The sequence below is a fragment of the Corythoichthys intestinalis genome, chromosome 16 (genome assembly GCF_030265065.1).
Source record: "Corythoichthys intestinalis isolate RoL2023-P3 chromosome 16, ASM3026506v1, whole genome shotgun sequence".
Lineage (NCBI taxonomy): Eukaryota > Metazoa > Chordata > Actinopteri > Syngnathiformes > Syngnathidae > Corythoichthys > Corythoichthys intestinalis.
Genome location: NC_080410.1, coordinates 29,587,872 through 29,611,646, shown reverse-complemented (window position 1 = coordinate 29,611,646; position 23,775 = coordinate 29,587,872). Strand labels below are relative to the sequence as shown.

General features: G+C 39.8%; 2 protein-coding genes across 2 annotated transcripts in view; one reads left to right on the top strand and one right to left on the bottom strand.

Moving 5' to 3' along the window:
* Positions 1–4,102, top strand: part of mmd (monocyte to macrophage differentiation-associated) — a 51,550-nt gene extending 47,448 nt beyond the window's left edge. Inside the window, exon 8 of the mRNA XM_057861236.1 lies at positions 2,829–4,102. Coding sequence (XP_057717219.1) covers positions 2,829–3,017 — 189 coding nt within the window. The 3' untranslated portion in view covers positions 3,018–4,102. The remainder of the gene's footprint in view (positions 1–2,828) is intronic.
* Positions 4,103–6,916: 2,814 nt separating this feature from the next.
* Positions 6,917–22,834, bottom strand: LOC130931961 (hepatic leukemia factor-like). The gene is made up of 4 exons (XM_057861234.1): positions 22,342–22,834; positions 16,010–16,360; positions 13,365–13,591; positions 6,917–8,952 (listed from the first exon to the last, which is right to left on the bottom strand). Exons 1-4 carry the CDS (start codon positions 22,817–22,819, stop codon positions 8,737–8,739), a joined length of 1,272 nt encoding a protein of 423 aa, XP_057717217.1. The 5' UTR covers positions 22,820–22,834; the 3' UTR covers positions 6,917–8,736.
* Between the last annotated feature and the right edge of the window lie 941 nt (positions 22,835–23,775).

The following is a 23,775-nucleotide window of genomic DNA, read 5'->3' as shown; positions in this document are numbered from 1 at the left end:
TTACACAAATTAGAGAAGCATCTCATGATTTTTCAATGGGTGCCAATACGTTTTGTCCGGTCAATTTTTGGAGTTTCGTGTAAAATGATAATGGTTTAATTTTTTTCCCATTCTTTCTTGTGTTTTCCTTTGTAAGCAAAATAAATGAAGATATTACTACCTAAGCATTTGTAATTGCAATCATTTTCTGGGAGAAATTGAGCATTATATGACAGAATTCCAGGGGTGCCAATACTTTTGTCCAGCACTGTAAGTTCAGAGTAGGCAGGGAAATACATCATTACAATTTTTTTTCAAAATTGCATAAATGTTGGGAAACTTAACTGCATCCAAATTGAAAGAAATATGTACAAATACAAATAAAGAAATATTAAAAATAATAGTTGAAAAACATGCAAGTTGAAGTAAATACAAATTTAATTAAAGGGGAAATGTGAACTAAGGTTGGCCCACCATGTTTTTGAATAATATCGATGGCTGAACAATTATAAGCATATTTTCATTATTTTTTTTAACGCAACCCTTCCAGATTCTTTGTTTAACCCATAGCAACGCCCTTGACAACGAAAATGCTTTTCTTCGGCAATCTTTGGAAATCTTCGGAAATTACGTTACACCGGGAAGTGCGAGGGAAGTCCGCCATAGAACAGTATTGTTTGTTGCATTGCTTCTCGGTAAGATGCCACGGCGGTGTGTGGCGATGTTTTGTTCTCACTCAAACGAAAAGTTGTATGAGTGGCCAAAGGATAGCAGGGCGCGTAAATGGACATCTTTCGTTCGCACGAAGCGAATGAATTTCACACCATCATCGAGTAGTGTTCTCTGCTACAAACACTTTGAAGATGCCTGCTTCCTTAACCGGTCTGCTTATGATCAAGGATTTGCCAAAAAGTAAGTGTGATTTTTGGATAGATGACTGATGACTTTGTCAAAGCAGAGCTGCCAACTGTTGTGGAATGTACAGTAGAAGCTAGACGTTAGCCGAAAGCCAACTCGTGGCAATCATCGATCATAGTTGTTGTTATGTTCACTAGTGTTACGCCCCAATGACGGCTCGCGAAGGGCGTAACATAAAACGAGCCACACAATTTCACAAGTGGCACAAATTTATTTACACAACAATCAAACTCGCAATGAATATGTACAAAATGGAGATGAAGCGCGGCTTCAGGGTAAGCCCAGGCCAAAACAACAAACAAAAGGAATCTACACTTGAACCCCACCCACTAACTAAACCCTGATCATGAAAAAGAACAAAGAAAAGACTGCCACTAACCTAGCTTCTTACGCTAAACAAAGCAGGAGAAAACGGGTTGAACAGAAATGGCGACTTACACCTATTGCTTCAGTGCTCTTATTTACAGTGGTGAACAAAAATGATCCAATAACGCATAAACACAAAAGACCTCACCGAAAAAGCAGGAGTGTATCAGACTAGCGATCAAATGCAAACGAGCTTGAATGGCGAGCAAACAGCTGGGGACCGCGGCAGAATGCTGTGAAACGCGACCTCCCAGAGCGTTGACAGCGGCAGGTTTACACCGCCGGTGAGTTTGTGCACATTTATTTGTATTTGTATTATATATTTCCACCTTCATGCTTCAAGCATTGCATTGCATTTGTAGCGGCGTTTCTTTCACGGTGATCGCTTGATAGCCTTCTAGTTTATGTTTCGCGAGAGCCGCTGACAGGTGACAGCGAGCGTGTTGGCATTGAGACAATCTCGCAGCGAATCAGAGAGCGGCTCAAGTCACGCAGTGAATCATGGGAAATGTAGTCTCGGGACAACACTGAAGTGGTGCTTTGTAATCCATTCGCTTGTGTGAAAAAACTACATTTCCTCACGCCATTAGACGCCACTTACTGCCGAAAGCCCCAGCTACTGTTAGCTCCATGTGTTAATAAAGAAACAAAGTTGTAAGCACGTCGTGTGTTCGATACCTTTGTCAACAAAACGCTCATAACAAGACACTATGCATGATCCGTTTAAGAGACGCTGGGACTGGAAGTAGTAGTAGCTGGTAGTACGAGGTGAGGCGGAGATGAGCGAGAAGCAAAACTTCGCGGTCGAATGTGGCGGCAGTCAGCTATTATTTTGTTTTCTTATTGTTGCCACAATAAAGTGGAGAAAGCCATCAACGACTCATCTCCTTCTCCCCCCCCAATGTTTTTAGATTATTATTTTATATGCATGAGCGCTGCCGGATCTGCCTAAATGAACATGCAGTCTGATTATTATTGTTTTAAACAATGTCATCAGATAGACAAAAACATAAAATTATGTGCAAATGCCTGCATCTTCAGATCATGAAAATAATAACAGCCAATATCTTACCAATCTTGTAATCTCGATGGGTCTTGTATCCATTCCATGTCAGGTAGTCTAGGCACGTTGTTTGCATCCTGATTAGCGTCTGGCTAATACATGTTAGGTCCAACATAAAATTCCAAGCTCCTCTTCTCCCTCCAACTCTTCAAAAACTTGGATCTCCTCCCTTGCGCTTGATCTATCGCTTATATCGCTGTTTGAATCATTGTTTGAAGGGCTTTGTATGGCGGCCGTATGTATGGAGCTGCCATCGCTGTTCTCGGTGTGACGTATCACTTCCGGGTTCGTCCCCTTTCAGGCTCGAACTTCGGAAACGCGATTATTTTGTCAAATATACAACATATAAATAATTTTTTTCATGCTTTATTTGTTGGACAATGTTTAATTACTTTAATTGTGACCCTATTTGGCATGTTATGAAATTACCTCACATTTCTGCTTTAAATGAGATCTTCGAGATCAAGATTTAAAATCTGACGGGTGTGTGTGCTTTCATCAGAAGCCGACGGAAGGTTTGCTGGAGGTGGCCTGCGGCGGCCTGTTGTACTGCGTGGGCGTGGTCTTCTTCAAAAGCGACGGCGTCATTCCCTTCGCGCACGCCATCTGGCACGTCTTTGTGGCGCTGGCCGCCGCCGTTCACTACTACGCCATCTGGAAGTACCTCTACGCTCACGCCGACCCGTCCTGAGACCGCCCGCTGCATCAAAATTGTTTACCGCTTTCGCACGTCCGATTTCTTTAATCGGTACGAGTCATTCCACGGTCCGCCGACAGATCACGCCGATGAAAAACAAATATGTTGGCCAGTTGCGCTACACTGACGAGTGCATGTTTCCCAGTCGTAGGCGGAACTTTTAACTCATTCACTGCCATTGACAGCGACGGGCGTCCAATCCGTTTTAACTGGATCGCTGCCAACTACTCCCAGTTCAAAATGATTGGACGCCTGTCGCCGTCAGTGGTATTGAAGTAGGACCATTCACTGCCATTCAAAATGGATTGTACATCTATCAGCGTAAATGTCAGCTGTTGAGAACATCGGTCACCGAGACCAATCAGGTGGCAATGCACCCTCATTTTTTAGTGCTTCTTTTGGGGTCAACGTGGTCATTTTTTGTCCCGGCGACCAGTCACACGTTGAGGATAAATAACATTCATGGAGAATAATTCATGTGTGAGTTTGCTTGGTGATCACATAGAAGATTTTTTCCCCCACCTCTGGAAAAAAATGGCGACCAATCACGCGCTGAGAAAAGCAGTATTCATGGACAACTCTCAGGAGTCCGCACGGTGTTCATGTTGTTTGTCCACGTATTTCAAAATGGCGACCACTCACTCGCAGTGGACTCTCCTATTAGCACGTCGGTTAGCATTTTGCGCTAACTTCCTAGAAACGACTTGTTGGGCAGAAAACAAACTGAATGAAGCATGAGCCCTTTTTTGAACTTTTTGGATTTTTTTTTTGCTGGCGTTTTTACGCATTTTAAGAGTTGGACTCAAATGGCTTTTGTGGGATTTTTTCAAGTGATTGTGACGTCACTTCCTGTTCGTGTTTTGTAACTTCCTGGCCTTTCCGCTGCCGCTGTCTTCTCTTTGTGGTGCTACTAACTTCCTGTTAATAAAGTAAAACATATCAATAAGCGGTCTCTTTAGTTTTCCTTGCAACTAGGTGATTTTGTGTATATAATGTAATATATGTAAACAAATCAACTGCAAGTCACAGCAGGTGGTGCTGAGGATCTTTTTTTAGTTTTTCCCGTCCGAAAACAGCCGTTTCGGTCCAAATTTGTCTTACTCGCGCGTTTTCTCAATACAAGGCGGGGACAACGGCATTACACACGCGTACTGGATAGTTTACCTACTACTAAGCTACTACAAAGACAGCGTTCTATTTCACCTTCAGTGTGTGTTGGAGTTTTTGTAATGGAAATAAAAGTGCCCGTGTATTATAATGCAAATCCCCTCAGCTAGACAGTTCAATGACACACAAACTCATTGGAAAACTTAAAGGTCCAATAACCCTCAGTTTTACACCTACTTTTCACAACACTAAAATAAATTGCACACGAATATTCAACAGCTGTCTGCACAGCATCAGCAACAACAATAATATGGCTACAATGCAAGTACGTCTTACCTATTTGTAGACACCAAAGGTAGATAGAACTATCATCATAATCATCTTCATTTTCGACCTCAAATTTTAGAAAGTTCCATTGTTCTTGTGAAGAAAAAAAATCAATTTGTTTTTGCGCCAGGTTAACGCCTCCTTTGTCAACAGATGTTTGTCAGAGAGTGAACTCGAGTTACTTATTAAAGTAAACAATGATTAAGAGACAGTTAAGCTTTGATCTTGCCAGAGACTTAACCTTCAAAGGACTGTCAATCATTGTTTAACTTGTTAAACAGTTACTGTGGCAACTCATTGTGTGTAAGTGAGTAGCTGGTGCAATGAAGCATTTATTAAAGACAAACATTTTTTTTTTAAAAACTTTTTGATTTTAAATTTTTTAATGGATTGGGCGTTTTTTCTTGCTTAAAAAGAATTCTGTGGGACAGTAACATGTTTAATGATGATGAATGAATAATATGTTTAATGATCGTTGACGGCAATAGTCGTCCAAGGATCAGACATCTATTGCCATCAATGGCACTAAAACAAGCTCTAAAACCCACAAAAGTTCCTTACGTGCTTTTCTAGGGCAACTGTTTATTTTTGTTCATTAATTTTTTTTCAAACAATTATTACTTAAAAGTAGGGTTTTCCGATCATGTTTTTTTGCTCCCGATCCGATCCCGATCGTTTTAGTTTGAGTATCTGCCGATCCCGATATTTCCCGATCCGATTGCTTTTTTTGCTCCCGATTCAATTCCAATCATTCCCGATAATTTTCCCCGATCATATACATTTTGGCAATGCATTAAGAAAAAAATGAATAAAACTCGGACAAATATATACATTCAACATACAGTACATAAGTACTGTATTTGTTTATTATGACAAATCCTCAAGATGGCATTTACATTATTAACATTCTTTCTGTGAGAGGGATCCACGGATAGAAAGACTTGTGTTTTGTATATTGTGACTAAATATTGCCATCTAGTGTATTTGTTGAGCTTTCAGTAAATGATACTGTAGCCATGCCCAATTGCATGATGGGACGTGGAACCATGACTGTGCGTAGTGCTACCAATTGATAAATCTTCTCTGCGTTGGGAAATAACATAAGGTGTTAAGAAAAAGATCAATTGCTACCTTGCTTCCCCACATTGCTTCCCATGATATTTCCTATCATAGAGAAAGGGATTGTAAGGCTTTAGCCAATTAGAAAAAGGCTCCAAAGGCTGCCAAAATTCATTCCACTCATTTCACGCTGCCTTTTATCTCTCTATATAGGTAAAATGGCACCATTACAGATTGAGCGCGACAATGCGCGAGTGGGTCGTGCAGCGCATGCATTAATTGCGTTAAATATTTTCACGTGATACATTTTTTAAAGAATTAATTACCGCCGTTATCGGGATAAATTTGATAACCCTACCTTAAGCCTAAACTAAAGACTCTGGATGAGTGTAACATGTTATGTCTGTGGCGTTAAATACAATTGGAAAACGATTTAATTAAAAAATATACAGTATATATATTAAAAAAAGGCATGGCCAATATTTTTTTGCCGATTCCGATACTTTGAAAATGATGTGATCGGACACGATCGATCGGCATCCCGGACATCTCTACTTAAAAGTGTATTTAATAAACTAATGGAATGTGAATAAAAACTAAATCTAAAATAAAATGCAAATTGCGTGGGGATGCTCTGGTTTTCCTGGTCGGTAAGTTCCCGCATGTCACTTTCTGTTAATTTTGAGCCATTTCCTGTTGATTTTGGGGCATTCTCGGTCACTTTCAATTGATTTACGTTCAATTCCAAGTTACTTCTCATGATTTTTGGACACTTCTGGGGCACTTCCTTTTGATTTTGGGTCATTTCTGGATGACGTACTGTTAATTTTGTTACTTCTGGTCAATTTTGGGCATTTTCAGTTATCTTCCTGTCGATTTTTTTGACATTCTTGGTCACCTCCTGCTAATTTGGGGATACTTCTAGTTGAATTCCTATTTATTTTTTTCACTTCCTGTTAATTTTGGGACATTTTAGGTCACTTCCTATTCACATCGGGGTAACTTGTTGGTTTTGGATCACTTCCTGTTTATTTTGGGTAATTTCCTCAGGAAATAAACTCCGGGTATAGCCACCCAAATAACATTATTAAGTATTTTTTTAAAAATTTATAGTATTTAAACAAGTGCCCAAAAGGATTACAAGCTCCGGTGTCAAGTCGCCAGGCAGAAGAGAAGTCCTCACAGGCATCGTCATGGCAACACTCCATGATGTAAAGCCCGTCTCCAGGGTGACGATGTTGCGGATGATGTTACAAGGTAAAAAAAAAAAAACGGCGAAAGTCTCACCTTGTCTCGGCGGGAAAGTTACCTGGCTGTGGATGGCATCATGATGGCAGCTTTTTTGTTGTTACCGTGGCAAACGGACATCATCGAGTTTGGAAAAGTCAAAACAAGCGCAGTTTTGAATTGTTGTAATCTTTAATAATCTTCTGGATGTGTTGTGCCTTTAAAATACATCTTCAGTAAATGTTTAGGAAAAATACTGTACAAAACAACAACGTAAAGATTTATAGGTTTTATATATATATATATAAACATCTCTTGTAACCAATATATCATCTCTGTAAGCGATTGGTTTGGTCTGCCATACACAAAACGGACGCCGTCCGCCCACACCGAAAAACAAAAAAAACTTTTTCCTCCTTTTACATTCGTGGCGGCGGCGTCCGCTAGGGAGGAGGGTGGGGCTCTACCACGTGGGAAGGAGGGGAGGGGGCGCACGTATGCTACATTAGACACAAATGAAAAAAAATTAACATTGAAAAGAAAAAAAAAAAAAAGAATTAATCAGTGGAGGAAAAGGAACAAATCACGCTGGAAAAAACAACTGCCGCCGTACGGAGGGAAAAGAAGATTGTGAACTACGCTTTAGTGCACAAGTGATGAAGATGAGGAGGAAGAGGGTAATGGGTGTCGGCCAATCAGAATTGAGAGCCGGGGTGAAAACATCAATAGGTTAGAAAAACAAGTCTGAGGTCAGATGGCCTCAACGCAAAAATGAAGCCCCTTTCACACTGAACACCAAAAATGGCTCTTTTTGTACATTTAGCACTTGTACGAGTGATAAACAGTGCTGTTCTTTTTAAGTCCAGCAGGTGGCAGGAGTGTATCTTCCAACTGAGAAGATCATGTTAGATTTCATTTCCATTCAATTGAATTGAAAAGATTCAGAAGGACTGGATTTTTCGGACTATAAGTCGCCCCCTTTATTTGGGGGGTGCGACTTACATGTGAAATGATTAACACATTATTATTTCATGTTATTTTCACACTAAACCGCAAGAGGGCGCTCAAAGCCTGCATTTCAACATTGGTGGTAACTTATAAAAACAACTGAGAAGGGCTGAAGAGAATGGAAACGAAAAGAAAATCTTAATTCTGCAGATCACAAGCTGCAAGTAGTGAAATATGCAGCCGAAAACTGTAATGGAGCAGCAGCGTAACGTTTGCATACCGTACTTATTTAGCATGTTGCTCTCCGTTTTTATTTTAAATTGCCTTTCAAGATGACATGTCTGTTCTTGGTGCGACTTCTACTCAGGTACGACTAATAGTCCGAAAAATACAGTATTTAGCAGAAGATTCAGGTGAACTTTTTCTGAAAATTTCCTGAAATTTCTTCAAAGCTTCCAGATTTTTGGGGAGGGAAAATTCAGCAAAGTATTTTCAGAAACCCCTTCCCCTGAAAATGACACAAACTTCACAAAAAGTCAATAGTACTTTCCCAGAAATTCATGTGAAAGTTCCTTGTGAGGTTTCCACAATTTTTTTTTAAACTTTGCAAAGCATGTTGGGAAAAAAATGACAAACATAATTACAACAGAACGTTTTCCAGAAAATGACTTCAAATTTCCCCAAACTCCCTAGAAAATCTTTGCACAACATTTTCAAAAATCTATTTTCACGGAAACTTCTCAGAAATGGAAGAGAACCTTCCATAAAAACTTCCAGGACTTTTCTAAAGTTTATATAAACTTCTCCTTTTTTGCACCCTTACTGTTTTTCAAATGAATTAGCTGGGAATTTGTCAAACCCCCAGAATGCTTTGCTGTGCGAAAGGGGCTCGGGTGTGCGTCAGCGGAGGAGAAGGAGGAGGGCGACGGTCCTGACATACCACTGACGGCGTCGGATATCCCGCCTATTCTGACGGAATGGACGGGACGTCCTTCGCCGTCAATGGCTGCTAACTTTAAAGAATATTTCTCTCTGCGGTGGGGGCTCACAGGGGGCCGTGCCTGGCCTGGTACTTGGCCACGACGTTCTTGCAGCGTCCCAGCTCTTTGCGTAGGTCGGCTACCTCCAGACGCAAGGCGGCGTTTTCCTTCTCCAGGAAGCCGGCGCGGATGGCGATCTGGTTCTCCTTAAGCCGCCGAGCGTCTCGCGACCGCTTAGCCGCCACGTTGTTCTTTCTGCGGCGTGCCCAGTACTTGTCGTCCTGGAAGAGAAGCAACGTGAGCGCGATGATTTTGACTAATACTTATATAGATCACGTTATTAAAAAAATGTATTTATTAGTGACTTTGTAATTAACCACTTGAAGCCTGGATTTACATTTAACATATATAGTGTACATAAACAAGCAATACAGACGTATACACAAATAGTAACAAAAATAAAAATTCAGTGATCCCACGTTTTTCGCGGTTAACGGGGACCAGAACCTGCCACGATAAGTGAAAAACCACGAAGTAGCGCCCCCCCCCCCCCAACCCAAAATTTTTGTTTCTTTGTTCACTCAGACTTCGTAATTGTATTGACGGGTCACATCTGTTAGCCATAGCGCAACGCCTTCAAGTAGGGGGCTGTCCTACAGTTCGCTTCAGTTATTCGTAGTCGGTCACATGCAGCGGTCCAACGCCGGATTTAGGTCGAAAAAGTACGAAAGCTGTACCGCATACAAACATGAAGGATTGTCTCTGGAGTGATTTTTTCGAGGATTCAAGGTAATTATTATATTTTTTGTACCACGCATGCATTTTGAAACGTGGAAAAAAATCAATGGGAGAAATTAGCCGCTACACAATTGGCATTATACTTCGCAATATTTACGTAAAATAACTGCTAACTGCACGTTTTTTTGTTTTTTTTTTGCTTTTAACCAAGAATTGAGACAATTTTACGTTCATATCTATAAAGAATTCAGGGATTTAAGCATTTATTCACAAGAATTTTCAACGGAAAAAGCTATTTGTTTACATATGGCGGCCGCCAATTTCCTTACTGACTAGCCTCATAGTTCATCATATTTACGTAAAATAACAGCTAACTGCCCGTTTTTTTTTTCTTTTAACCAAGAATCAAGAATCTTTTACATCCATATCTATAAGGAATTCTAAGGAATTCAGGGATTTAAGTATTTATTCCCAAATATTTTTATCGGAAAAAGCTTATTGTTTACATATGGCGGCCGCCAATTTCCTTCCTGACTAGCCTCATAGTTCGCAATATTTACGTAAAATAACTGCTAACTGCACATTTTTTTTCTTTTAACCAAGAATCAATAATCTTTTACATCCATATCTATAAGGAATTCTAAGGAATTCAGGGATTTAAGTATTTATTCCCAAATATTTTCATCGGAAAAAGCTTATTGTTTACATATGGCGGCCGCCAATTTCCTTCCTGACTAGCCTCATAGTTCGCAATATTTACGTAAAATAACTGCTAACTGCACATTTTTTTTCTTTTAACCAAGAATCAATAATCTTTTACATCCATATCTATAAGGAATTCTAAGGAATTCAGGGATTTAAGTATTTATTCCCAAATATTTTCATCGGAAAAAGCTTATTGTTTACATATGGCGGCCGCCAATTTCCTTCCTGACTAGCCTCATAGTTCGCAATATTTACGTAAAATAACTGCTAACTGCACATTTTTTTCCTTTTAACCAAGAATCAATAATCTTTTACATCCATATCTATAAGGAATTCTAAGGAATTCAGGGATTCAAGTATTTATTCCCAAATATTTTCATCGGAAAAAGCTTGTTTACATATGGCAGCCGCCAATTTCCTTCCTGACTAGCCTCATAGTTCGCAATATTTACGTCAAATAAATGCTACCTGCATGGTTTTGTTGTTGTTGTTGTTGCTTTTAACCAAGAATCGACACTGTTTTACGTAAGAATTCAGGGATGTAAGCATTAAGAATTTTCAACGAAAAAAGCTCTTTGTGTTTTCACTCGGTCAGCTTTGACGGAGATAGGCCCCTTATGAATCGTCCCCACGCCCTGTGTCCCGTCAATACATCACAGAGTCTATGGTTCACTGTATTTATTCAGATTTGGATGTTTAATTGGGAGAGACCCCAAGGGGGGGACCCCCAACCTTTATGTATATACTGTATACTATATATTTTAATAAATGTTTTTTAAGCACTTCTAACGTAATAATTATCCTAAGGTTTGTTACTGTCCCACAGAATTATTATTAAACAAGAACAAAGTGCAAAAAATGCTTGTCTTTATTAAATGCTTCATTGAGTGAGTCCACTCAAATCAGCTCAAGCTGCTCACTTACACACAATGAGTTGCCACAGCAATTGTTTAACAAGTTAAACGATGATTGACGCATGCGGCGCTTTGGAGTTTCGGCCAACAGGCATCTCTGGCAGGATAAACCTTAACGTCTGTCAATCATCTTTAACGTAAACAAGCAACTCAGTCCACTGTCTGACCAAGAAAAGGAGCAGGAAGGAGAATGAGACTATGTGATCGGATCAGGACAGCTCATCTGTATTTATTTAGTTATTTTTTTAACTGGGGAAAAAAAAATCCGTAATGGACATTTTTCATATATTTTAGAACACCTCTAAGAATAAAAAATATTATTTTACAAATATATCTAAGAACAAATTTCCATCTTGAATTTTATTTCTTGTTAGATTATTGGACTACAACAGAGGAATGAGGGTTAAAAAGAAACAAAAATAAGACTACGAGAATAAAGTTATAATATTACGAGAAAAAAAGTCAGTATTAAGACTTTAATCTCGTAACATACAGCGGCATGAAAAAGTATCTGAACCTTTTGGAATTTCTCACATTTCTAAATAAACTCACCATCAAATGGGATCTGATCTTTGTCAAAATCACACAGATAAAAAAAAAAAGTGTCCAAAAGTGTCCGCTTTAACTAAAACCACCCAAACATTTATAGGTTTTCAAATATAATAATAACTAAGTGAACTATCATTAATATTTTGTGGCGCACCTTTGGCAACAATAACTTCAACCACACGCTTCCTGGAGCTGCAGATCAGTCTGGCACATCTATCATGACTAATCTTGGCCCATTCTTCTCTACAAAACTGCTGTAGTTCAGTCAGATTCCTGAATCATTGTCTTGTTGCGGCATCCATCCTCTTTTTAGCTTCAACTGTCTGACAGAGGGCCTCAGGTTTTCCTGCAAAACATCCTGATAAACTTTTGAATTCATTCTTTCACTAATGATTGCAAGTTGTCCAGGCCCTGAGGTAGCAAAACATCCCCAAATCATGGTGCTCCCTCCACCATGCTTCATGGTGGGGATGAGGTGTTGATGTTGGTGAGCAGTTCCATTTTTTCCTCCACACATGACGTTGTGTGTTACTCCCAATTCAACTTTGGTTTCATCAGTCCACAAAATATTTTGCCAAAACTTCTGCGGCATGTCCAAGTGCCTTTTTGTGATCATTAAACGAGCAACAATTATTTTTTTTTTAGACAGCAGTGGATTCCTCCATGAAGTCCTCACATGAACACCATTCTTGGCCAAAGTTTATTGGCCTGTGCCAGTGATTTCTGTAAGTCATTAGCAGACACTCTAGGGTTCTTTTTTACCTCTCTGAGTATTCTGCGCTGAACTCTTGGCGTCATCTTTGCTGGACGGCCATTCCTTAGGAGAGAAGCAACAGTGCCAAACTCTCTCCATTTGTAGACAACTTCTCTGACTGTCGATTGATGAACATCCAGACTTTTAGAGATGGTTTTGTATCCTTTCCCAGTTTTATACAAATCAACAATCCTTGATCGCAGGTCTTCAGAAAGCTGTTTTGACCGAGCAATGATGCAGATCAGACAATGCTCCTCATCAAGACATTTCTTACCAGGTGTGTGTTTTATAGTGGGCTTTAAACTTTAAGCTTTAAACCACTCATCAGTGATTGACCTGACTTAAATTGTTTGGTAAAAATTGCTTCAATTGCTCTTTAAGTCTCCATAGACAGAAAGTTCGCTTAGTTATTTTCCCTCCTTCTGTCATTGTTTGCATTCTATCCTCATTAAAATATGAAAACCTATAAATATTTGGATGGTTTTAGTTAAAGCAGACACTGCATTTTCATCTGTATAAATCTGACAAGGATCAGATCACATTTGATGGTGATTTTATGCAGAAATGTGAGAAATTCCAAAAGGTTCAGATACTTTTTCATACCACTGAATATATATATATATATATATATATGAATACACATAAATTTGTATAAAAGAAGATAACTGAGAAGCACGGCACAAGGCTGAACTATTTAGCTGTAAATGTGCGGTAGAAGCAAAAAAGTTGGAATTTGAATATTAGTGATCAAACCGTGTCTTTGGTTTCCAAAGTAAAATTAAATGTTTACAGATATTCTGTTTAGAATTATTACAAAGTATACATATAAAAAAAAACGTAAAAAAAAAAAAAAATCGTTTTTACCTTTTTTTGGGGGAAAATATTCCCAATAAATTAATAAAGAAAAACTAAATAAATACAAAGAGAATTTTTCCTTTTTTTCCCCTTTAAATTTAAAAAGCAATGCAAAAACATTTTTTAAATGAATATTTTGAGATGTTTGACTATCGTCTGAAAATGGGGAAAACATCACCTTGAGGTCATCTGGTATAAAGACCTTCCGGGCCTTTTTAATCATGGGTTGCGGCTTGAGCTCCTCGGGCGAGAACTTGTGCTTGCGCGGGTCGAAAACAGCCTGGCCGGGAACGCTGGACAGCGCCAGGTCGGCTGGGTCGGGCTCGTAGCTTAGCGCCACCTGGATGGACTCTGGGTCGATGGGGCTGGGCGTGTCGCGTGACGATGCCGATGTCACCGCCGGGCCTGCGCAAACACACGCGGGGTCAACCGGCGCTCTCGCCTCTCGTTTTTTTGTTTCACACACGTATTGTATACCCATTTTCTATAGAAGGCGAGGTTACTGTATGTATTGGGTTCCGTATGTCTGTATCGGTTTTCCTGTATGTTGGTGTTCATGATAACTCAAGAAAAAAATAAAGGGATAATTATCAAGCATACAGGATATGTTAGTTAGCCGATTGAAGAGTTGATTAAATCTGGGGGTGATGAGGTCGAAGGTCAGAAAAAGAATTCTAAGATAAATTGATCAGAGATTTGCCAATTTAGGAGCGTGATGATATGATGAGAAGAGGGTCAAAGGTCAGAAATATGTTGATGAAGTCTGCGATCAGTTTTTTTTTTTTTTTTTTTTTTAAATTACACAGCTTTTAATTGTGAATTAAAAAAAACATTTACTCTCTTCTCTAATCCTTTCTATTTCTTCATTTCTTTCTTCCAAGTTTTTTTGTCTTATGGCTGTCAGCACTTAGCAAATCTTTGCTGCTTGCTAAAACCAAACTGCGTCATTGAAGTTTCTCCGCCTCCATCTTGACGTCCTCATTAGCACGCAGGCTAACGACATTTTTTTTAAATCTGGTTACGTGATCACATCAGCTAGCTTGCTAGCCGGCAGGGTGCCGCTAGCGATAAGCTTCCGCATACACGCGGCCGAACTTTGAACCTCGACGTACGGGGTCAAACTTCGGAGCTGAGCGCGGCTTAGCCTGAGTGCGACTGAGCGCGTCGGCATCTTACAAAAGAACAAGCCCTCTGCATTGTGTTTTTATTTTGAAATACCAGGTGTGTCTTAATATTCTGTCAACATTCTATTGTATCTTTTCTGATGTCACGTCTCAACTGACGATGACAGATGAGTGAGTTCCTCCTAATCCAAACGGATTGGACGCCCATCGCTGTCAATGGCAGCTCATGATTTAAACACAATACTTGTTGTTTTGGAGTGAGGCAAACAAGTGGGAACAAGCGTGCATGTGACCCACGCACACTTAGGTCCACGTGAGTTGGGACAAGCGGTGGCGGGCAAGGGAGAGAGCGAAAGAGGGAGGGGCCGCTGCATGAGAGCCTGAAAGAAAGGAGGCGGAGCCGCCAGCGCCAGCACATGTCGTCCGCATGTGTGGCTCACATGGACACGCACGCCACATGGATGGTGCACGCGCGCACACGGCAACGTTTCACGCAGCTCCGCTGTCAAAACAACATGCTGTTCCCGACGCTTCCTGCCACACCGTGTGTTGCCACATTGCTTCGACGGAGGTATATTGACTGGTTGCCAGTCAATTGTGGCAGATGTAGACTGGTCATCATGGGGAAGGACCAGGAGCGCAAAAATTAAAAATGACAAATATCTGATTAAATAAATCATTCCATGTATTTTTTATTTTAATCTTTTTTTTTTCCTTCCATTTGCAGTTAAATATTTAAAAAATGTTGAAATAATTATTTCAATGTTTAATTCTTACATTTGTTTTTACATAATTATTTCAATTTTGTAGTTATTTAGGTTTTCATAATTTTGATTTTTAATCATTAATTTTGATGTTTAAATATTGATTACTTAATTTTTCTTTATTATTTAAATGAAGTGTATTTTTTTCTCCCCATAAGTTTTTTTAAAGTTTTTTACTATTCATTTAAAAAAAAATTTTATTTGTTTTTTGTGTTTATTTGATTGTGATTTATTTTTTAAAAATTTTTATATTTGGTTTCTATTAAATTTACTTTGATTTTCATTCATTTATTTGACATTAATTTCAAGATTTAATACATGTTTTTTTAAAAATGTTTTTTTTTTTTAAAATTTGTAAAATAACTCACACAGGATCTATCCCGAAACACACAAAAGAGCAATTCCACTTTTATTTTGAAACACTACATTTGTACTTTTATAGGCTGCCCTAACTGCTTTACCCACAATGCTTTGCGTCCGATAACACACTTTTTTTTTGACAATGCAGGAAACGCATTTTAGCGAATACTTTAATTCTCATTTGACATCCCAGTTTTTTTTCCTTCAGCTGGAAATGAAATTTGTCAAGTCCGTCTTTTGGAAATGATCAAAATGCGTTTTAGAAACCAGATCATTATGTAACTTCAGCGCCTCGGTTGCCACGGCAACACCAATAATGACTCAAATTTTTCTTGTGAATTAATTTGTCAGTTCATTTGACTGATTATGTAAAATGTGTTAGTGTGTGTCAATGTCTCTACTGCTAATGGACTGGACATCCATTGGCATTGATGGCTGATCAAGCAAAGGTGCAAAAGCAAAGGTGACAAACGACCTCGACTCAGCTCCAAAGTTCAAGCTGTCAATTAAAAACACACCCATGCAATCATATGATAAACCTCTCACACATGTGCGACCAATCACCTCACGCTTACCTGTAGCGTTGGGGCTGCGCAAACACGTCTGCATGCTGGCGTGCACCGAAGTGGCGGCGCGACTGCTCAGGTCCACCACTGATGGGGCGGCCGGGGCCTGGGGGGCCTGTGGGGCTTGGGGGGGCGGCGGCGGTGGGGCCGCTTGCCGCTGGTCGCTCTGCGCCGTGTTGGCAGGAATGCCGTTCTCGGACAAGAACTCCTCCAGATCCATGTACTCCAGTTGAAAGTTGTCGCCATCGTAGGGCAGTGTCTTGTCCCACAGTGTGGGCCCGAGGAAGGCCGACTGTGGCGGGTTGGCCGCTCCGCTCTCATCCTCCAATTTCTTCTCCTTGTCCTTCTCTTTACCAAAACCTGCCGCAAGGAAAACGGGAATTTTGAGTTGAAAATTCAAAGAAAAGGAAACAAAAAAAGCCCCATCAATACTAAATTTGGCGGACCAATGGTCCAAATACAACAAGAAGTCCACCACTCTGGTTTAAAACATGCCATTTTCACTTATTGGTGGCTGCAACTTTTAAAAAAAGCCCCTGCCTCTAGCTCAAACGATCAAAATCAAAATTGGTGTATGTATCTATCATGAACAGATGCACCAAAAAGCCTCATGGACCTATGCCCTAATTTAAACAGGAGATCCACCATTGTAGCTTGAACTGTGCACTTTGCACTCATACGGGTTATCTTGGCCAAAAACTAACTAAATAAAGAAAACAACTTTACCCATGTGGTTTGACCTGTTAATACCAAAATGAGAGGTCAAAATGGACGTAACCAAAACGCACCAAAAATTCTATAGGACCCCGCTCCAAATTAAGGGTGTGACAAATTATCGAAATGGTGATATATTGTGATACTTTGTATCCTAAAAGGTTATAGATATGCTCCTGCCTAGAATCGAGATATCGTTTTAAAAAGGTGTTAATGTCTAAAAAAAATAAAATAAAAATGAACCAACAAGTTGCTACCAAAATCTTCCACCATTATAGTGTCTCAGCTAACTCTTAAGGCTGCATTGACGGTGCTCGACGCCCAATCCATTTAGTCTGGGAACGTTCGTTGTTTCAAAACCAGAGCATTCATAGTCATTCTGTCCAATTTTCAGGGCATTTACAGGCCACTTGCTGTTCATTTTAGGGTATTTACAGGTGATTTTCTGTAGAGTTTGAGTCCCTACCTATTCATTTGGGTAATTCCCAGGTCACTTCTTGTTCTGTAACTCAAAATAAACAAGAAGAGACCCATAAAATACCCCCAAATCAACAGGAAGCGACTGAAAATCAACAGGTAAATGACCTTAAATGGCCCAAAATTACCTCATTGCCTGGCATTAGCTGCCACTACCAGCCATAGACGTTCAATCTTTCGTTCATTCGCTGCCATCCCTCCCACTTCAAACGGATTGGACGTCTACTAGTGATAAACTCATCCCAATTTACAGCAGAAGCTTCTTTTTCTGTTTATTAGTTGTTTGAAGAATATCCTATAATGATTTCCTGACCAATGTATCGATAATCGTTGTATCGTCATACCATCGTTATCGTAAGCTTTGTATCGCAAATCGTATTGTATTGTAAGGTACCAAGAGTTTCCCACTCCTACTCCAAATACAGCAGGAAGTCCACCCCTCTGGTTTAGAACATGCTATTTGCACTTATTGGTGGCCTCTGGGCCACAAAAAAAAAACTTTAAAAAAAAAAAAAAAAAAAAAAAAATCCAGTCCCAGCCACTGGTTCAACAAATAATCAAAATTGGTGGACATATCTATCATGAACGGACACATTAAAAAGGCTGATGGACCTATCCCCCAATTTACACATTGTAGGTTTAACTTTGCCATTTGCATTTACTTGGGGCATCTTGGCCAAAAACTACACAAAAAACAAAAAACAAAACAAAACAAAACAAACAAAAAAAAAAAACATTAGCCCCAACCACTGGTTTGACCAATCAATACCAAAATTGGTGGAAACATCCATCTTGACCTGACTCACCAAAAAGTCTATAGGACCAAGCTTGAACTACATATAATATACTCTCAGCCAAAAAATAACTTTAAAAATCCAGCCCCTGCCACTGGTTTGACCCAAAAACACCAAAATTGGTGGACATATCGATCACGACAAGATGCACCAAGATGTCTAAGGAACTTTGCCCCAGTTTGAACAGGATGCCATATATTTGAAGTGGACAGTTTTCCCTCCTTAGTGATCTCGGGGCGAAAAACAAGCAAAAAACAAAAACACAAAAACTACAACCTGTGTCATTGGTTGAACCAACTAAAAACTAAAATTGGTTGACATGTCCATTATGACCAGACACACCAAAATTGCTCTAGGACCTCTGCCCCAAATTCAACAGGAAGTCCGCCACTCCGGTTTAAAATGTACCAAATCCACTCATTGGTGGCCTCTGGGCCAACATTAACTAAAACAAAATTTAGCCGTGACTAGGGTTGTTCTGATCATGTTTTTTTTGCTCCCGATCCGATCCCGATCGTTTTAGTTTGAGTATCTGCCGATCCCGATATTTCCCGATCCGATTGTTTTTTTTTTTTGCTCCCGATTCAATTCCAATCATTCCCGATAATTTTTCCCGATCATATACATTTTGGCAATGCATTAAGAAAAAAAATGAATAAAACTCGGACGAATATGTACATTCAACATACCGTACAAAAGTACTGTATTTGTTTATTATGACAATAAATCCTCAAGATGGCATTTACATTTTTAACATTCTTTCTGTGAGAGGGATCCACGGATAGAAAGACTTGTGACTTTGTATATTGTGACTAAATATTGCTATCTAGTGTATTTGTTGAGCTTTCAGTAAATGATACTGTAGCCATGCCCAAATGCATGATGGGAAGTGGAACCATGACTGTGCGTAGTGCTACCAATTGATATATCTTCTCTGCGTTGGGAAATAACATAAGTTGTTAAGAAAAAGATCAATTGCTACCTTGCTTCCCCACATTGCTTCCCATGATATTTTTAATCGTAGGGAGAGGGATTGTAAGGCTTTAGCCAATTAAAAAAAGGCTCCAAACGCTGCCAAAATTCACTCTACTCATTTTACGCTGCCCTTAATCTCTCTATATAGGTAAAACGGTGCCACTACGGATTGAGCGCGACAATGCGTGAGTGGGTCGTGCAGCGCATGTATTAATTGCGTTAGATATTTTAACGTGATACATTTAAAAAAAAATAATTACCGACGTTATCGGGATAAAAAAAAGGCATGGCCGATATTTTTTTGCCAATTCCGATATTTTGAAACTGACGTGATCGGACCCGATCGATCGGCATCATCGATCGGGACATCTCTAGCCGTTACCACTTATTTGACCAATCAAACAAAACACAGTGAACGTGTCCATCATGACCACAGAAAGTCTCGCGGATCTTTACCCCATATTCAACGAGAAGTTACCGTATTTTTCGAACTACAAGTCGCACCAGCCATAAAATGCCCAACGAAGAGAAAAAGAACAAATATAGGTCGCACCGGAGTGTAAGTCGCATTTTTGGGGGAAATTTACTTGATAAAATCCAACACATACAACAGATATGTCATCTTGATAGGCAATTTAATATAAAAATACAATAGAGAACAACATGCTGAATAAGTGTACAATGTACAGTGCATGAACAACGAAATGCGAATATATGGTCCTCACCAGGACGCTACGGCTCGGTCTTGGCTATATAGCGAGCTCAACTCCCAAATGACGATGCTGGACGTCCGTATAATTTACTGAATCAATTTAGTCCTCGATACCAAACAGGTTCGCATCAACGTAAAAAAAAAAAAAAAGATATTAGGTGCTATTACAGCAATGACACAAACGATTAGCATGCGTTCGCTAGCATTAGCACATCGTTCAAACAACCACACAACTGGCTCTAAGTGTCCGATCGCGGGTGGAAAACACACAACAATGACAGAAAAGATGATACACACAGGCGTTGCCTCTGTAGAGATATTTTACAAGCATAAACAATGCACGTAGGTTCGCAGCCGTGTCGCTCTCTTGCCCACTCGCTCAGAGACGCTGCGTAGCTGTCCGTCTTCTTCTGCTGTGTGAGCGCTCTTCTTTGCTTAAACAAGCGCGAGTGCGCCCCCACGTGGGCATGAAAGCGCCACAAACTAAAAGCATGCATTTCAATATAAAAGTCAATAATACAATTGAACACACATTGCCAAAGACAGACCGCGAACGTGGCCATAGCTATTAAGAGTTATTCAGATAACTATAGCATAAAGAACATGCTAACAAGTTTCCCAAGCCATCAGTGTCACTCCAAAACACCAAAATAACATGTGAAATGATATCATAAAGTGTTAATAATTTCACACATAAGTCGCTACTGAGTATAAGTCCCACCCCCAGCCAAACTATGAAAAAAACTGCGACTTATATTCCGAAAAATACGGTACTTTGCAATAGTGACATTAAAATTTTGTTGTCATTGATCTGTCCGAAAGGAAACATTGCACTTTTCCACCGAGAAGAAGAATGTTGTTGAATGTGTAGCTCATAGGACCTTTGAACAGAGGATTGAAGGATTACTCACCAGTTTTTCACATTCAACGAAGGCCTCCATTTTAGCCAATCACATTTAAGAATTCCGTTTCAGGCTTTACAGAAAGGACAACTATTTTTGCACTTAACAATTGTTGAACTTAACAATTGGGGAGGCGTTTGAACACCCCGTGCCAGTCAAAGGGTGGAAATTCCCGCCGCAGACCGACCGACTGCCAATTTTATTTCGTGAATTACGAGAAAACGCGGACAGGTTGGACGAGTTTATTTTTAGGATCGGCACTTGACTTTTGACAAGCATCTGTGTGGCTCTTGTAGGAATTTTAATTCATCGTTGCATTAAGATAAACCATAATATGGTGTCGTTTAAATAATAAAACTTGACCAATTATCGCAAAGTGGTGTGAAAAAAATATGGAAATGTATTAAAGTTTTAATTTAATTTTTGTTGGATCATTTTTATAGTTTTATTCGCCAATTATGCTTCAAGGATATTTAACTTGTTATAACAAACCATAATTTAAAATGTGACGAATCTGTCGATTATTTACGAAAGTGCAAAAAATGCAAATGGATCGATACGATTTAGCGTTTCAACACTTAATTGATATTTATCTAGTCAGTCAACAACTATTTTAACAACTGCGTAAACAGTTTACACTTCATGAAGATGACGCGGATGAAATTTAGGATTTTTTTTTTTTTTTTTTATTACTGTGTGAATTTATTAGAAAACTTTTTCATTGCTGTTTTTTGAGTGCACCTACCTGCTGATGTACACGACTTCAACGAACAACAGGGCGTAATATGGGTGTAACTCCTTACAAAAGTCGACTTCACGATTTTCTGCCTATATATTAGCTTTTCCCCCCAAACCCTCCAGCCATCGTTTTTCCAAAAAGCCAACAATTCACAAACAAGTCAGGATGAGGTCAATCAGAATCACACTGACGCTGCTCAACGTTGCCAAGAAATCATCATGTGATTTTTTACCCAACATATTTGAACATTATCTGTAAAGAATTGTTTCTGAAACTGCAAAAAAAAAAAGAAAAACAAAATGTTTCAAAGCTCATTGTTGTTCGACGAAATCCCATAATGATAAAACAATTCAAAGAAAGGGTTCAACTGTTTTGAATCATTTTGACTTTTATGGAAGCAAAGTGGAAAATTTATTCAAACCAAAAAAGTGTCGGCGGCAACTCCTCGTCAGTGTATTTAGGATATTTAATATTCTAAATGAATCTGTCTAAAATTTCTACACAAACCACAAACAGAAAATTGAAACAGCGACCTGACCTTTAAGCCACAGCGTCATTCCAACTTTGTAGAAGCATGAAAAACAAACGGGTTTTATTTTGTATGTTTTCTAATAATATTTAAGTTTTTTCCCTTGAGGATTAGCGTCAAATTTGCCCTCTACAGGTGACACGAGGAATCAACGTAATCGTAACTAAAACGAGTTTAAAATGTCAGGACGACGATCTACCGCACTAAAAAATGTGCCTACACACCCAAAACCGTAATAAAACGCGAATTATAATCACTTAAATGTCCAAATATTTAGCAAAAAATGATGTCATTTTGGTCCAAGTCAACCATCTTCTTGTTTTGCTTATCTCTGCACCGCCCGGAACCAATGTAAAGCATTAGCAGTCTATTTTCCTCCATCCAAGATGGGGATATTTATCAAGAGGCATCACGCGTTTGCACTTTTAAGGAGAGCTGTCAAACCAACACGCAAAAATGGGCGGCTTTACGAGCAAAGGTGAAAATGAAATGCAAATACCTTCGTCGTGGTGGAAAGGCAATTTGAGCGGGTTCTCCAGCAGCGACTTTAGCACGCCGTGCGTCGGCGGCAGGAAAGCTGCGTTGACGGGAAGAGGTCTGGCCATTTTCTCCATTCGTCGTCGACGGCAAGCGGAGAACAAAGTTCGCAGAGACGTCGAAATCCCGCAGCTGCGGCCCGGGGGAGGGACTCGCGGAGGCTGGAAACGGGGGTCGCCGAGGCTCAGGCGGCTTGGGCTGTCGTCGAGGCTGGCTGGCGGTCGGCGGACTGGAGGCGGAGGGCGGAGGCAGCTCGGCTTTGACGGAGGTACAGACGCTCCCGCCCTCCCAGCACCGCTCAGACCTTCACGACGACGTCCATGTGCGGAAAGCCAGCCGGGTGACGTCACGGCGCAGAGGGGCGTGGCTAAAGCCAGCCGAGTCGGCGACGCCTTCGGTGGACGTCGGGAAAACACGAATACGTTGCGTTCATGCATCATCGGAACGCATAAAAACGCGTATTTCACGTTTCAACATGGTAAATTTCATCTTTTAACATCATACATTTCATATTTTAATGCGATGAATATGGTGACATTTATTAAAGTGTCGAATTTATCACGTAAAAATCTGATCATGATGACATCGTCGCATTTTTATATACACGTCAACATGGGTTTCACATTATAATATACAGTGATCCCTCGTTCATCGTGGTTAATGGGGACCAGAACTCGCTGTGATAAGTGAAAAACCGTGAAGTAGCGCCCCCCCCCATTGTATTTATTTATTTTTTGTGTGTGTTCAATGTATTTATTCAGATTTAGCATTGGAGAGAGATACATACAAAACATGTTTTTCTTGCCCCCCCCAAAGTATAATAATAATAATAATTAAAAAAAAAAAACATTATAGGCCCCACCCCACCCCTGGGTTGTCACGACAACATACGCAATACTTTGAACGCTTTGCAAGCAATGACCGTGTAAATTTTCAAATTGAGATGGACAGTTAAATCTAACGGACCGTAATTTGATGTGACACATTATAAACAAACAATTTCCATCTATTGTCCCATATAGGCTACAATACAATACAACTGAGAGTGCTATGCCGGCCAAGCAAAAAAAAAACAACAACAAAAAACAGTATAACTAAACATCCTGTGCCTGCCCCCTCCATATCCCTGGTGTTATCGAGCCCTCAAACAGTAATGCGCCTAGATTTTTTTGACAGCAAAGTCATTTATAACATCAGTGAAATCCATTTTTGAGCAAGCTCACGCTCAATGGAGAGCATGGCTGGGTTGTTAAGCCTGCCCTGTGATATGGTGGAGCGTAGGTAGTTTTTTTATTATTTTCATTTTACTGAAGGCTCGCTCTCCTCCAGCTACAGTCACTGGCAAAGACAAAATGCGTAGCAGTGTGCAGAGATCAAAGAAAAATCCAGCTGCCGG

Bases quoted from the DNA above. Each gene is read 5' to 3' on its own strand.
- LOC130931961 (XM_057861234.1), bottom strand. From the start codon at position 22,819: ATGATGCATGAACGCAACGTATTCGTGTTTTCCCGACGTCCACCGAAG. The intron at 13,592-16,009 runs GTAAGCGTGAGG...GTGTTTGCGCAG, and splicing joins GCGCAGCCCCAACGCTACAG to GCCCGGCGGTGACATCGGCA. The intron at 8,953-13,364 runs GTGATGTTTTCC...CTTCTCTTCCAG, and splicing joins TTATACCAGATGACCTCAAG to GACGACAAGTACTGGGCACG.